At 26.2% G+C, this 15,689-nt stretch overlaps 1 protein-coding gene across 2 annotated transcripts in view; it reads left to right on the top strand.

Annotated features, from left to right (window-relative positions):
• Positions 1-15,689, top strand: part of LOC130667048 (myosin heavy chain, non-muscle) — a 32,078-nt gene that overhangs the window by 7,711 nt on the left and 8,678 nt on the right. The window contains exons 3-7 of one of the 2 annotated variants that reach the window (XM_057468431.1): positions 8,803-8,959; positions 10,477-10,595; positions 13,445-13,468; positions 13,659-13,685; positions 14,157-14,249. In XM_057468431.1, the coding sequence (XP_057324414.1) occupies positions 8,803-8,959; positions 10,477-10,595; positions 13,445-13,468; positions 13,659-13,685; positions 14,157-14,249 (420 nt within the window). The remainder of the gene's footprint in view (positions 1-8,802; positions 8,960-10,476; positions 10,596-13,444; positions 13,469-13,658; positions 13,686-14,156; positions 14,250-15,689) is intronic. The other variant, XM_057468433.1, reaches the window with a different exon arrangement.

The following is a 15,689-nucleotide window of genomic DNA, read 5'->3' as shown; positions in this document are numbered from 1 at the left end:
ATCTTTATATACTATAAAGTAAACTTTTACCACTAGACTCGCGGTAAATCGTATAATGTACTCGGGGCAGGATTATTTTATTAATATCATGATTTATTATTTTTTAAATTTAGTTTTATTGGGTGAGATGTTATCTTGATATTATCACTACACTTATTTCAAATTCAAGCCGATATATTTTTTTTTCCAAATTTCACAATAATTTTATACATAAAGTCAATTACCGAATATCAAAAAAATTTCAATTCATTAAAAGCTTTGTAAATTAAACAGTAATTAATGTTCAGTATTGAAAGCTCACTTTTAATTACTGTAGTAGACATACTAAAATTTTATATATATTTATATATTAATAGCAAAAGAATTATATGTAATTATAAATAGAAATTTCTGTCACACTTAATTATAAACAAATTCAAAAATTTCAATGCGACAATTTTTCAAAAAATTTAAATATTAAAATATTCATATTTTTTTTTTTTTAATTAATTAAAAATTTAATAAATCCAACAGTAACTGATAGTTTACTTTTAATTATTGTTGTGTATAAATTGGGATTACATATATATAATATATATAGAAGGTTGAAGTTGAGTCAAAACGTCTCCAATAACCTGAATAACTTTCGAAGGAGTTAATTTAGTAAAAAATGTTAAGAGACCTTTTTTGTAGAGCATTAAATTTCCTTCAAGAGTATGTATCTTGACTGAAAAAAATTTTAATATTTCTAGTAGTTACAAAAATCCAAAATAGAAACAATGAATTTAAAAAACAAATCAATGTTTAAGGCACAGTTACAAGGAAACGGCTCGTTTTACGTTAATTTACTAAGAGAGGGAAATTACTAAGAAGAAAATTACTAAGATTTTGCTAAGAAGGAAATTAAATTTCCTTTAAGAATATACATTGCTCAAATTTTTCAGATAGATCATTTACGAGTTTTGGGTAAAAAATGAAATTTCTGTCAAAAAACTAATAATCGTAACGATACACCTCGGCTGCCCAATTTCAAAACACAGTAACTGACAAAAATAAAATTTTTGAAACATGGATCGAATCATGTTCACAAGACTCCACTGGAACTAAAAATACTAAAAAATCGATCTCGAAAAATTTGTCATTTACTGTGTTTTGAAATTGGGTAGCCAGCCGACCTCTTAATATCAATATTAAGGGCTCAAACTTGCACAGTAATTTTTTTTTGGTCATTAGGAAAAATATTTTTACAGTATCGAAAAAAAATAGTCGATTTTTTTGGCCCAGTCTGATATATATATACTTACATTAAGGACAAAACGATCATATGTAATTATAAGTATGAGTTTCTCAGTCATAGTAGATTATAAAAAAATTAAATCCAATAATTTTTCAAAAAATCAAAACATTAAAATATTGATATATTTTTTCCAATAAACATTTTGGCAAATAGTTTGACATTGTCGTTTAAATATTACAGTAATCCATTTAAAAAAATTTAATTATACGACTGTTGAGATGAGTCTGCGGGCGTATAAATTTGTTTGGACAAAGTGAAGATATCTTCAATAGTCCAGAGGATCTTTTGGCACCGAGCCCGATGTACAATGAATTACAATGAGTCGCTATACTATTTAATCACCCGCAACTTTAGTATTTTCACTCTCAACTTTACTTGTTTTATATTGAATCACAATACGCGCCTCTGTCCTCAATATATAATAATATAATCAACAATCACATCGGTCTCCTTTCATCTTATACGCAATCTTAGCTCTTTCTGTCACTTTGTGTTTCACCGACTAGTTCAGAGACTTATAAATTACTCTGCGAATAAAAGAAATTTTATTTATTGTTATTCTTTTGTGCTCCTATTGCTGTAATATGTTTGTTTGCTAAATATATTTTAAATATTGATTACCTCAATATTGACATACATCAATCATCAAAAATTACTTTTTTATTTTACTCATCATTTCTTAAAATTCATTTTTTTGTTTAAATATTTAAAAACATTAAATTTTCTTTCCTCCAACATAAAAAAAAAATTTTTCATTATCTTTAAAATACTGATTAATATATTAATAATATTTACACTGCATTACAACATCATACACTTGAAATAATATACAAAACAATTCGAAAATAATTTTTCAACGGTAAATAAAATTTTTTTTTCCTTCAATTCCCGCTCCAAAAAATTTTTTATCATAAATTCAATTCAGTCAATTTAAAAATAAATTTTCAACAGTAAATTAAATTTGTTCTTTTTTTTTGAATTCCCGCTTTAAAACATGTATTCAAAATTTTACTCGTCCCCAAAATTAATAATTATCATTTTCCAATTAAAAAAAAAAATTTTTTAATTAATTACTATTTCTTGGGGTCATAAAATTTTTTTATCATAAATTTAATTCAAAAATAAATTTTCAATAGTAAATTAAATTTGTTCTTTTTTTTTTAAATTCCCGCTTCAAAAAATTTATTCAAAATTTTACTCGTCACCAAAACTAATTATAATTTTCCAATTAAAAAAATTTTTAAAAGCAATTACTATTTCTTGGGGTCATAAAAAGTTTTTATCATAAATTCAATTCAGTCAATTTAAAAATAAATTTTCAACAGTAAATTTAATTCGTTCTTTTTCTTCAAATTCCCGCTCCAAAAAATTTATTCAAAATTTTACTCGTCACCAAAACTAATAATTATCATTTTCCAATTAAACAAATTTTTCAAAACTAATCACTAATTCGTGCGGTCATAAAATTTTTTTATCATAAATTCAATTCAAAAATAAATTTTCAACAGTAAATTAAATTTGTTCTCTTTCCTTAAATTCCCGCTCCAAAAAATTTTTAAAAAATTCTACTCCATTGAATGTTTTGATCATAAAATATATTCAAGTCACTTATCTATCAGTAAATACCTATAATGGTAAATACATGATTCATTTCTCTTTCTTATAGAACACTATGACCGTTAAAAAATATTGTAACATGTGTGCGCATGTGTGTAAGTGTGTTTATAAGTACACACACATGCTCGTACGTGACCCGCGGATAAAGACGGGCGTGTGTAAGTTAATCCATACTCGTACGTTCTGTTCCTACACCTTTACATTTTACAAAACATATTTATATATATACATATATGTGTATGTTTGTATGAGGAAGGCCGTCTACCACGAAACAATCACAAGTAAGGACCAGCCATGTGTGTCAACCGGCAAGCCTTGTCCGGAGACGCTCGATGTTCAAAGCTGATGTCATACCGACCGTTCAATCGCTAAAAAAATGGACTAAAAAATTTTTAAAATGTCTTATTTTACTCATTTACTATATTTACTTACTCTTCAATTAAACAGTAAATTCACTCAAGTATTTCTTCATATAAAATTTAGCCGACTTTTTTTTTCTTATCAATATTTAATGTCAAGTAAATTTATTCATGAAAAAGTAAAACGCTCTCATTTCTTGTCGTTATTTTTAATGGCAAAATAGTAAATGAAGAGATAAAAAAATTTTTTATGATGATTATTGCTCAGTGATTTACGGAATGTGTGAATGTGACGAGGCTGAAAAGTAAATTATTTTAAAATATTTGAATATTTAGCTGATGTATGGGTAGAAGAACTGAAGAACGGCTGGGTTTTGTTGTAAACCGGCAGGTGTTTGCCATGAAATCGCTTCCAAACTCGCCCACAAGCTGTCGCTTAACCTATTTTACTTCCTTATATTATTATGTATACAAAAAATTATTTTCGGCTTAGACGTCACTATTTTTATTAGGACTCTCTTATCTTTGACCTTGTCTACCTAAAAAATTTTGGAAAATAATAATTGGGATTATTATTTATTATATTTCCGCAAATTATTATTTCATATCTTTTTTTTTTTACTTTACCGGAACACCTGCTCCGATTTAAATTTAAATTTATAATTATACTCCATGAGTGTGAATGTAGCAGACATCAGAAAAATTTAAAATTATAAATAAATAGAGTAAATAATTAATAAAAAAAAATTTTGAAAAAATGCACTTGTTAATTTTTTAATTTTCTACATGTGCATTTTTTAAAAATTTTATTTTGTTAATTATTTACTCTGCTACTTTTATAATTAAAAAAATTTATGATCCTGAAGTTTGCAGACAATCAATAATTTTTGAATTTTTTTTTTAACTAATTAATTACAAGAAAAAAAAAAACTAAAAAAATGCACATGTAGGAAATTAAAAAATCTATAAGTGCAATTATTTAAAATATTTTTTTTTTCATAATTTATCATTTTTTAAGATTTAAAAGTTAGTTAAAAATTTATTATACTGAAGTTAGACAATTAAAAATTTTTAGATTTTTTTTTGACCCATTAAATTTGAAGAAAAAAAAAACTAAAAATATGCACATGTAGAAAATTTAAAAGACTACAAGTGCATTTTTTGTAAATATTTTTTTTTTTATAATTTATCATTTTTTTTTAAATCCAAAAATTATTAGACGTTGGCTAATTTCAGTATCAAGAAATTTACTTTGTACTTAAAAAAAAAAATCACAGTAAAAAATAATTTTTTTTTTTTTAATTTAATTAAAATATGACAATAATTTATATGATAAGACTAGTAATTTTTCTCTACTCTACTAATTAAACTTTAGGAAAAAAAAAAAAAATAACATTCATTATTTTAATTAATTTAAAGAAAAAAAAAATGTGTATATAATCCAATTACTTAATTTACTGTATTGTGATTGTGATATAAATATCTGACTGACGAATTAATTAAAAATAACTTGACACAAAAAAAAAACTTGTGCAAATCCACGTTTCGATCTCTCGAAATGAATACACATGTGTATATCATAAATTTATTTTAAATAAAGCCGGCATGTATTATGTATAACTAATACACAATAAATCATGGAGGACTCGATAGTACGTGTCCGCAACTAAAATAGAGAAGACAGAAAAAATAAAAAATAAAATAAGGATACGCGATGAGTAAGTAAAATCACTGAGGCAAAGTTGGATCCTTATAAGGACAAAGTGTCCTTAACCTGGTTTGCGAATGCTCCATCAGCAACAAGAACAAAACCAAGACAAGACAAGACGACAAACTAAAGAAATTGCCGCTAATACAAACAAGTATCGTTATATATACATATATATATATGTAGCGCCATGGGCCACAAAGTTCCATTTATGGTTAACCCATATTCCCCCGTTGGAAGTAAAAAAAAATACATACGGGCAATTACGACATATATATGTATACATATAATTATTTTTTTTCTTTTGCGTACTTTATCGATCGATGACTCCGTAAAATTTTTTCACAATGAATACGCAATTATTTTCCAAATTATTTCATAAATTTATCAGATATTCATCAGAATTTTTATATATTTATTGTTAAATTCAAATAAAGCAATTTAGAGTTTCCACTAAAAATCCTGAAGTTAGCCGACAATTTAAAATTTTCAGATTTTTTTTTCAACAAATCAATCACAGAAAAAAAAAAAAAAAAAAATGCACGTGTAGGAAATTAAAAAATCTATAGGTGTCATTTTTTCAAATTTTTTTTTTATAATATATCGGTTTGAAGAAAATCCAAAAATTTTTAGATGTCGGCTAACTTCAGAATCATGAGCGGATGACTATTTATTTAATTCCCCGGAGTAAAATTAACTCCAAAGGGAGTTTAATTTAATATTAAAACTCCGAATCAGAGTGAATTCAAATTAAAGTAAAATCTAGATCACTCAGCTGAAGAAACGAACTCCATATTTACTCCGAGTGACGGAGAGAATTATGATTTAAATAAAATCCGTAACCTCCGAATTTTCAAGAGAGTACAGTATGTGGTAGAGCTGACTGTACCCAGACAGAATGAAAATAAATATAAATATAAAAGGATTTCACGAGCTGAGGGTCCATTAAATTTTATTTAATATTTTTATTTATTTATGCTGGAGGGAGTTTCAGCTCTACTCAGTTAGATATGTACGTAAGCCAACGAAGAATGTCGAATAGGTCGACGACACAGGACCCCGAGGGACCGGTTTTGGGGACCTTCGGACACTCGGGCTATAGTTAAGCAACCGAGACAATGTTGAACCTTACCGTCTTGCTCTTCTCTTGGGTTTTGGTCAGCTCTTTTTAAATAACCTCCTTCAAGACTCGCCCGTTCGAAGCCTGAAAATTTGCAATCAACACATGGATTTTTTTCCGCTAAAATTTTTTATCAAATTTACTTATCGCTTGATGAATCCTTGGGAGGTTCAATCTGTAAATTTTTTTTAAATGAAATAATAATTTTACTATAGACAGATTTATTTTTAGTGACGAATACACCGAGTATTTAACTACTTTATAACACTGACATATGGGGAAAGCAATCGGATGAATCATGATATAGATGTGTGAGGAAGCGATCACGATGACGATGCAAAAGAAACCCAGAGTTTTATTACGTTGAAGATAGAGATGGCTCTATACCACACATACACATAAATATACTCATATATGTACATATTACGCAAATCGTTTAACAATTTCTGTACTATAGTCTTTGATGGTCTTGGTCTCAACTCTCGAATGTAACAAAAATGCGGATACAATGTTATAAATAAATATAAAAATTATATATATATAAATTAAATTCCCCTTGAATTAACTGATTCATTTGTGAGGAATTTAAAATGTCATCGATTCCAGTTACTTTTATATCCTCTTTATCTAGGTTATATGATAGTGAAATAAATTACAAGTTCATTTAAAGAGTCAGCAATTGAAGGAATGTGTTTACTTTTATTAATAATATAATAAATTATAAATACTTGAGATAATAAACTTTTTACGATCGTTATTTTGAGTTTACTTGAAAAAATATATATATTGAACCTTATAAAAAAATTCTTTAATTAAAATTTTATATTAATTAGCGATACATATTTTTTTTTTATGTACACAAAAAAAATGGATTTCTTGGTACAAAAAAAAATGTTTATGTGCCCTAAGAAATTTTTTGCATTATGAATTAAAATCGAAAATTTTTATGTTCCTGAAGATCAAAACGTTTTTCGCGCAACGAAAAAGAAAATTGGAAAAGAAAAAATCTACTGGATGACTAGATTTTTGAAATGTTTCGCATAAAATGCTGGTATGTCAGTCAAAAATCTTAGACTACCCCCCAATCTCTGGAACGATCCCTTAAGCAGTCGAATTACATAAATTTTTATGTTCCTGAAGATCGAAACGTTTTTCGCGGGACGAAAATAAGAAAAAAGAAATGAAAAGAAAAAATCTACTGGATCTAGATTTTGGAAATTTTTCACATGTCACCCGAAAATTACAAGCCACCCCCAGCTACCCCTTAAGTCGCCTTTAGACACAAATTTCATGAACTATTTTCATTTTCGTTGCGCGAAAAATGTTCCGATCTTCAGGTACATAATTTTTTTTGGAGTAAAAAAAATTTTTTTGAGGCAAGAAATTTTTTTTTTTTTTGTAGTGTAAAAAGTTAAAGGGTTCAGTAATTAAGAAATTTTGTTTATATATATATTAGTTAATTAATTTGAATTTGAAAATAAATTTTATCAATTTCATTCATAAGTATTTCAAAGCTCGCCCATGCGTACAGTCAAGGTAGGCGTCTCCGTAAGCCTGTATGCAGATTTATGGTGGTCTTGGCAAAGGAAAAGTCTAAAAAAAACGTAGACATAAATAATAAATGAAAGTTAAGTTTTAAAAAGTTTAAAATTCAAATTCAAAAAATTTCATCCAATTTTATTTCTTATTTATTTTTTTTTTATTATATATATATGTATATATATTAATATGCATGTATGCTCACATGACGTCATTGATCTGACATTCCACTACTTTCCCATTTGCAAGTTGCGTGTATGCTCCACCTCCTGACGAATCATACGTCCATAAAATTTCTCAGACCAGACTGAGTACTTACTTTCGTACATACTGGTTCTCTTCTTTATATACAATATATATATATACATATATGAATTTTGCAAGCATTTTTTCACGCCCTTGTAGCATTTCAGACTAATGCAGTCTAGTTGCATCAAGCCAATCTGGCAAATTGATGCATCAGAGATAAGAGAAAAAATTGTATGCAAAAAAAAAAAAAAAGACATTTTAAATATCAATGAAACGACAAAAAAACTTCCTCTGTACTCTTGTCTATTTGCTTTCATACTTTTTAATGAATAAAAAAAAACTACTTTGCATATTAAAAAAATATTTAAGACAAAATGAATCACTTGCAATTCGTGTCATGTTTGAATTTCTTTGACCATGAGGCTAAAAAATATTGCCAGGATAAAAATACTCGTAAAAAAAAATCATGTAGAAGAGTGAAGTTTAAAAAAAAATGTTTATGTTTAGTGTGTAAATTTTTTAGAAAAATTAGCCTGTGGTTTTTTTATAGATGTTTAAAATGTACAGTATGAACATCCTGTTTTATTTTTTACATATTTTTTTTACCCTCAATATATATATTATATATTATCTTTATGGCTAAACGTCATTATTTAAGACCCGTACCAGCATCGCGATACTGGTGAAAAAATTTTATTGCACTTAGTTATACTTACAATCTGACGTTTTAATTAAATCATTAGTCTTGTTAATAGTAAATTTACTTGATTTATTATTATCCATTAGCAGTTTTTTTACTCGTGTTTACAGACATGATTGTAATTATTATGAATAATTTATAAATTAATTTAACACTCGAATTAGCACATCGACAGCGGAATTAAAGTTATTTATAAATTATTAAATTAAATTAAATGTGTTATTTTTTTTACAGACATACTCCGGGCTGTTCTGTGTCGTCGTTAATCCTTACAAAAGGTTACCGATTTATACGGAAAAAATAATGGAACGGTATAAGGGCATAAAAAGACATGAAGTACCTCCTCACGTTTTTGCCATCACCGACACTGCCTACCGTTCTATGTTACAAGGTAAATTTATACTCAACTCCGATCCCATCCTCAATTTCATCTCAAATATCATCAATCTAATGAATTAATAATGATAATGTAAAATTAATTTTTTTAATGTGGAAATTTTACTCGAAACTAAAAAAATTTATTTTGTTACAAATTTTGAAATTCATTTTGCAAAGGAAATTTATTTGACTTGAATATTTTAAAAAGTCTTGGAAAAATTTACCATAATTTATTTTATAAAAATATTTAATAATTTTTTTGGAGGTAAAATTTAGATGACAATTAAAAAATTAATTTTATGAGTATTTTGAAAAAAATTTACTATTCAAAGTAAAATTTATTTGACTCAAAAATTAAAAGTTAGAAAAATTTACCATAATTGATTTTGTAAAAATGCTCAAAATTTTTTTTTGGAGGTAAAATTTTGGCAACAGAAAATTTAATCAGTACTTTGAAAAGAATTTACTTTCTAATGTAAAATTTATTTGACTCGAAAATTTAAAAAAAGTCTTAGAAAAATTTACCATAATTGATTTTGAAAAAATACTCGATTTTTTTTTTTGGACGTAAAATTTAGATGACAATTAAAAAATTAATTTTATGAGTATTTTGAAAAAAATTTATTATTCAAAGTAAAATTTATTTGACTCAAAAATTTAAAAAAAAGTCTTAGAAAAATTTGTCATAATTGATTTTGTAAAAATACTAAAGATTTTTTTTTTGGAGGTAAAATTTTGATAACAGAAAATTTTGAGCAGTATTTTGAAAAGAATTTACTTTTTAAAGTAAAATTTACTTAACTTAAAAATTTTAAAAAAGTCAGAAAAATTTACCGTAATTGATTTTGTAAAAATAGTTAATAATTTTTTTTGGGAGGCAAAATTTAGATGACAATTAGAAAATTTATTTTATGAGTATTTTGAAAAGAATTTACTATTCAAAATAAAATTTATTTGACTTAAAAATTCAAAAAAAGTCAGAAAAATTTACAATACTTCATTTTTGAAAAATATGAAATAATTTATTTTTTAAGGTAACATTTAGATGTCAACATAAAAATTAATTTATCATTGAAATTTATTTGAGTCAAAAATAAAAAATATAAATTTATAAAAGTTGACAGTAAATTTTTTATTAAAGATAAAATATAATTGAAATAAAAAAAGGTTAAGAGAGTAAATAAATAAATATATAAAAAATGAGTGTATATATATGTCTAGTAATATTTATACGGTTATTCGTCTTACAATTTCGCAATCACAAGAATAAACATAATTTCGCGTAGGATTGTTAGCTGCAGCTGTGTAGCTCAGCCTTGCTCGAATTATCATCTACGATTTCTTCTCTACTGTTCGTTGTCCCAATAAAAAAACCAGCTTACATTCATACATACAAATGCTTACCATCAAACCAGACTGATTTAATTACGATAAAGTCGTAAATAATTATTCGACCAAATAAAAATAAGACAAATTTTTAAATCCCAATACTCATAACATATAAATATCATCATATATTTTATCCAACAGATCGTGAAGACCAGTCCATACTTTGTACCGGAGAATCCGGAGCCGGAAAAACAGAAAACACTAAAAAAGTTATTCAGTATCTAGCCTACGTCGCTGCTTCAAAACCTAAATCAAATGCCGTAAGTTTATTTTTATTTTTTTTATAAATGATTACCCTGAGAATTTCTTACCGCACTAAAAATTTTATTTTTATCAAACAAATAATAAGAATTAATCTTGACATTAAAAAAAAATTTACAATTTATTAAACACAAAATTATAGTTATTTATTCTGTAATCTTTATCTTTATCTTATAACTCACTTAATAAAATAATAATAAAAAAAAAAAAAAATTCATTGAGATTGACACAGTGATTATTGTAATATAAATAAATAATTCAAATCATAAATAAAGACCCGACGTTTTTTTAAGAATAATAATTTATATTAAATTTATCATCGGAAATTTTGCTAACCGCATCCTAAAAAAAAAACTCAGTCTCTCCCTGTCTCTCCCTCTTTTGTATTAAATATTTTTTATTTTTATTAAAACCACTATTTCCATAATGACGTGCTGGGACGAAAGTACCAACGGTGATTCATACCGGCAGCATTTAAGGACTAATTTAAATTGTGAAATTAACAAAGTTTAATGATCCAAGCTTTAGGAATTACCATATTTGGTGATAGCCTTCGTTCAAACTTACAACTCGTCCTATAAACTCAACGGTATTTAATTTGTCTCACTTATAAATAAAGTTAAATAAAATAAAATAGATAAGACCCATCCCTGATTAAAAAAAATGATTAAAAATGATTTCACACGTTAAATGTCCATAAGAGACAGGATTAGAAATGATTTGAAGGATTAAAAAGTATTTAAAATGATTAAAAAACAAATCATTTTGAATACTTTTTAATCATTTTTTTTAATCAGGGATAGGCCGCTCACTTTTCATTCGAGTGAAATTAAACCACAAAATTATTATTTGAATCATGTCTTTTTTAATTTATTTTAATAATATTGTTTTTTTTCCTGAAGACAAATCTATGAACGAGATATCTTGTAGTTTACTATATATGTCATTACTTGATGCTATATTACATTGATATACTTATGTGTATTACTGTGACCCGGTTATTGGCCATCTGGCTGTTGGGTCTTATTACAAATAAATAAATAAGGACGCGTTAATCAACTGTGCGACTTATGGTACTGATCGGGTTTAGGGTTTTTTACCTAAGGGCGGTGCTACAGAATTTTTAAATTTCACTTTTAGTTTAATTTATTAATCAGTTATCAGAGCAATTTTCGTAGCTTTAGAATTTTTTCGGAAGATTTTCATCATTCGAGTGCCATAATTGAGGCGTAATTAGAAAATTTGGTCAGTACTGCCCTCTAAAGTCATTCTAAGACAGTGCCCAGACTTTTTTAATATTTTGAATGACAGCTGTCATAAGTGTATTAATATTTTATCAATTAATTGAAAATAATTAAGGCATTAATTGAAAAAGGACAATTTCGCTGAGATGTAAATTTAAAAAAAAATTACAGTTGACATCAATTGGGAATTAAACGAAATTCGTAAAATAAATTTCTGTAAAATCTTCATGTTAATTTCATAATTTGAATTTTCAAATTTCGCAGGCTACAATTTACCCAACATATTTATTAATTGATAACAACTAAGTAATTTTTTAAAAATTCAACATCTAGGCGAAATTGAAAGTTGTCTATTTTTCAATTAAAATTTTAATTAATTAATAAAATTTAAATACGCCGATGGCAGTTGAGTTATATTAAAAAAGTGGAGGTAATTTTCAGAGAATGCCTTTAATTATAAATTAAAATAAATAAATAATTCTTTATAAGGACTTAGATCTTTTATACATTAGCTTTGTAAATGTTATAGTAGTTTATGGCCATAGCATGATCAATCGGATCATGAACCCACCCGTCTATATATTTTGCAATCGATCGACAGTCGCGTCATCCGATCGCTCTCGCTATTCAACGTGATTGATCCAGGTCAAGAATCTCGATCCGTCCCATTCGTTACATTTCATTTCTCTCTCTCTCTCTTTCTCTCCCTCCCTCTTTCTCTCTTTACTTTTTATTTTCATTCCACTGTAATTACAACCGACCAACTTATTTTTTTATTTATAATTATTGTGTTTAATAAATCGTATCAAATTTTGTACTCAGCAATTTTTTAAAACCAAATTTACAATTTTTAGTAGCGTTGACGCTTAGAAAGTAAGCAAATTAATCAGTAATTATTAGGGACAAGATTTTTGCCTTATTTTTGAAATGAGTAGTTCAAATTTTTGATATTACCGCGAAAATATTGGTCTTATTAAAAAAGTTTTCGAACAAAAGTTGTAGGAAATTTAATTTTCTAAAAATAATGTCTCTTATGATTTTCTTATACGATCAATTTTTTCACCGTAATTCAAAAATTGAGATTCATAATGAATGATTCAAAATTTTTTTAATTATGAAAATCTTATTTTTGAAATGACGGCTTTCTTATTAATCCTAAGAAGAAATTATAAGAGACATTTTTTTTAGAAAATCGAATTTCCCACAACTTTTGTTTGAAAATTTTTTTAATACAACCAATATTTTCACTGTGATTCAAAAATTAAGATTCATAATGAATGATTCAAAATTTGATTAATTATGAAAATCTTAATTTTGAAATTACCGCTTTCTTATTAGTCCCCAGAAAAAATTATAAGAGAAATTTTTTTTAGAAAATTAAATTTCCTACAACTTTTGTTTGAAAAATTTTTTAATACGACCAATATTTTCCCCGTAATATAAAAAATTTCACACCACTAATTATTAATTATTTTCAAATTAACGTCAAAATCCTGGCCCTGATTACTAATCATTTATATTGATATTGAAATTTTAAAAAAATATGTAATTGATGGCTGAAACTTTTAATTTTCGGTGCTGATTTTCTGCTGCCACATGAATAGACCCCAAGTCCGGCGTTAATAATCGTAAGTTTAAATTTACTATTTAAAATTTTTTTTATTTTATAATAATTTTGCTTTTTTTTTTTTTAAATAATTGCCTCTGCATATTAAAATATAACATATCATCTCAATTAAAATATAAATATAAGTCAAAAAAAACTAATTACATTAACTAACAACTGCTTGAATATTTTTCTACTACCTGTGGATCCAGACTGGAAGTGCATCGGATAAATTTGCGGTAAATATTTAAATTGTTTTGGTGAATTCGAGGCTTAATTATTTCACCGGCATGACATATTTATTTAATGCACGATATGAATAATAAAAATTTTTTTAATTCGATAAATCAATGACCTGAACATTCGTTGTCATTAAACTCTATTTTATTTCATTTATTTTTTACATCCACGCACTGTCTGCATATTTTCTCTTCAAAAAAAATAACTCACAATGATCCTTATTTTTTTTTATCATCAATCTTTATATATATATGTTTTTATACTTAAGTTTTCAAGCATCGCAATCTCGAGGTGTGTCTGATAATTTTCTTTACACGATGATATCATTTTTACAGAAATATAATTTTTATTGGTGATAAAAAAAAAAATCGTTACGTAGCGATCACTTTTATTTCAATGCTTCAATTAAAATTAAATTTATTTTTAAATAAATAAATTAATTAATTAATTGATTTTTTTTTAATAATTAGGGTGAATTGGAACAACAACTTCTGCAGGCGAATCCTATTTTAGAAGCATTTGGAAATGCTAAGACAGTTAAAAATGATAATTCATCAAGATTTGTAAGTATTCATATATTTATATATTTAATTAGTGAAGGCATCAGTTGCCTAGATTTTTTTGCTGAGTGAATCAAATGCCTACAATATTTTTTCGTACATTATAAATTTTTACTGCTCAGCTGCCTACTAAATTTTATTTCCTACGGATCTACTGCCTACATAAATATAAAATATGTAATTTAATTGCATACAAAAATTATCGCACTGTTGATTACTATTTAATTGAATCGTTTATTTAAGAAACCCCATAAGTCAAGAGCACAAAATTTTTCAGGAAACACAAAAAAAATTTTTTTGGAAAAACTTGACATCAAAATAATAAATAAATAATTGAATACAATAATATCAGCGTTTCTGAAAAAGATTCCAACAAGAAAAATTTAATTTTTTAACTGAAAATACTTAAAAAAATTATTTAAAGTTGATTGACTTATGGGGTTTCTCAATCAAACGGAAAAAAAAGTTATAAAATCATTGTTTTTTTTTAATTTTTCCACTCGAATCATTTATTACATTGATAAAATGAAGTATTAAATATGTATTTGAACTCCGAAACTCAGAAATTACAAAAAATTATAATTAATTCAAACATTTTAATTAGTTATATAACAGTCAACAATAAAATAACATTTGAAATTAATTTCCCAAAAAAGCGCGAATTTTAAATAAAAAAAAAAAAGTTATTTCTGTAAAACTAAAACGGCATATGTTCATTTGAGTCATTGCCTTATGGGGTTTCTCAATTAAATGAAATTGCTGTCACCCCGTTAATTTTTTTTAAACGCTATTCGATGCATATTTTGATTGATTTCTATAGAGGGACATTCAAAGAACCCAAAAATGCAAAAAAACCCAATTTCGTAAAAAACGACTTATGGGGTTTCTCAAATAAACGATTCAATTGTGAACCCAAATCAAAGAAATATCTGATTAATGTAGATAAGCTTCTAATTTATTCGCTGAGAAAATCTTGTACTTGTTGAGGAGAAATGATCAATGGTCAAGACCGATCACTTGAGAAAAAAAACGCGGTCGGTCTGGAAAATATCAGAACTACGGTAGTCTTCACAATAGTATAACTCGCCGGTCCATAATAAGACACTGGGTTTAATCTCATAGTCGATGCAGAGAATGACCTGATCAGGTCACTAATTTCTAATAGAAAACTCTGTCAAGTTTTCCAGTTACTATTGAGAAGACTACCGTGGTTCTGATATTTTTCAGATCAGCTGTGTCTTTTTTCTCAAGTGATCGGTCTTGAACGTTGATCATTTCTCCTCGAGTACAAGATTTTCTCAGCAAATAAATCAGAAGCTTCTCTACATTAATCAGATATTTCTTTGATTTGGGAACACAATTAAATAGTAATCAATTGAACATCATGAAATATTTTTAAGTAGGCAATAGAACAGTGCAATAATTGTATGCAATTAAATTACA

Source organism: Microplitis mediator, chromosome 4 (assembly GCF_029852145.1).
Source record: "Microplitis mediator isolate UGA2020A chromosome 4, iyMicMedi2.1, whole genome shotgun sequence".
In the NCBI taxonomy this organism is placed as follows: domain Eukaryota; kingdom Metazoa; phylum Arthropoda; class Insecta; order Hymenoptera; family Braconidae; genus Microplitis; species Microplitis mediator.
The sequence above is the reverse complement of the archived record's forward strand: the minus strand, read 5'-3'. Positions and strand labels throughout refer to the sequence as shown.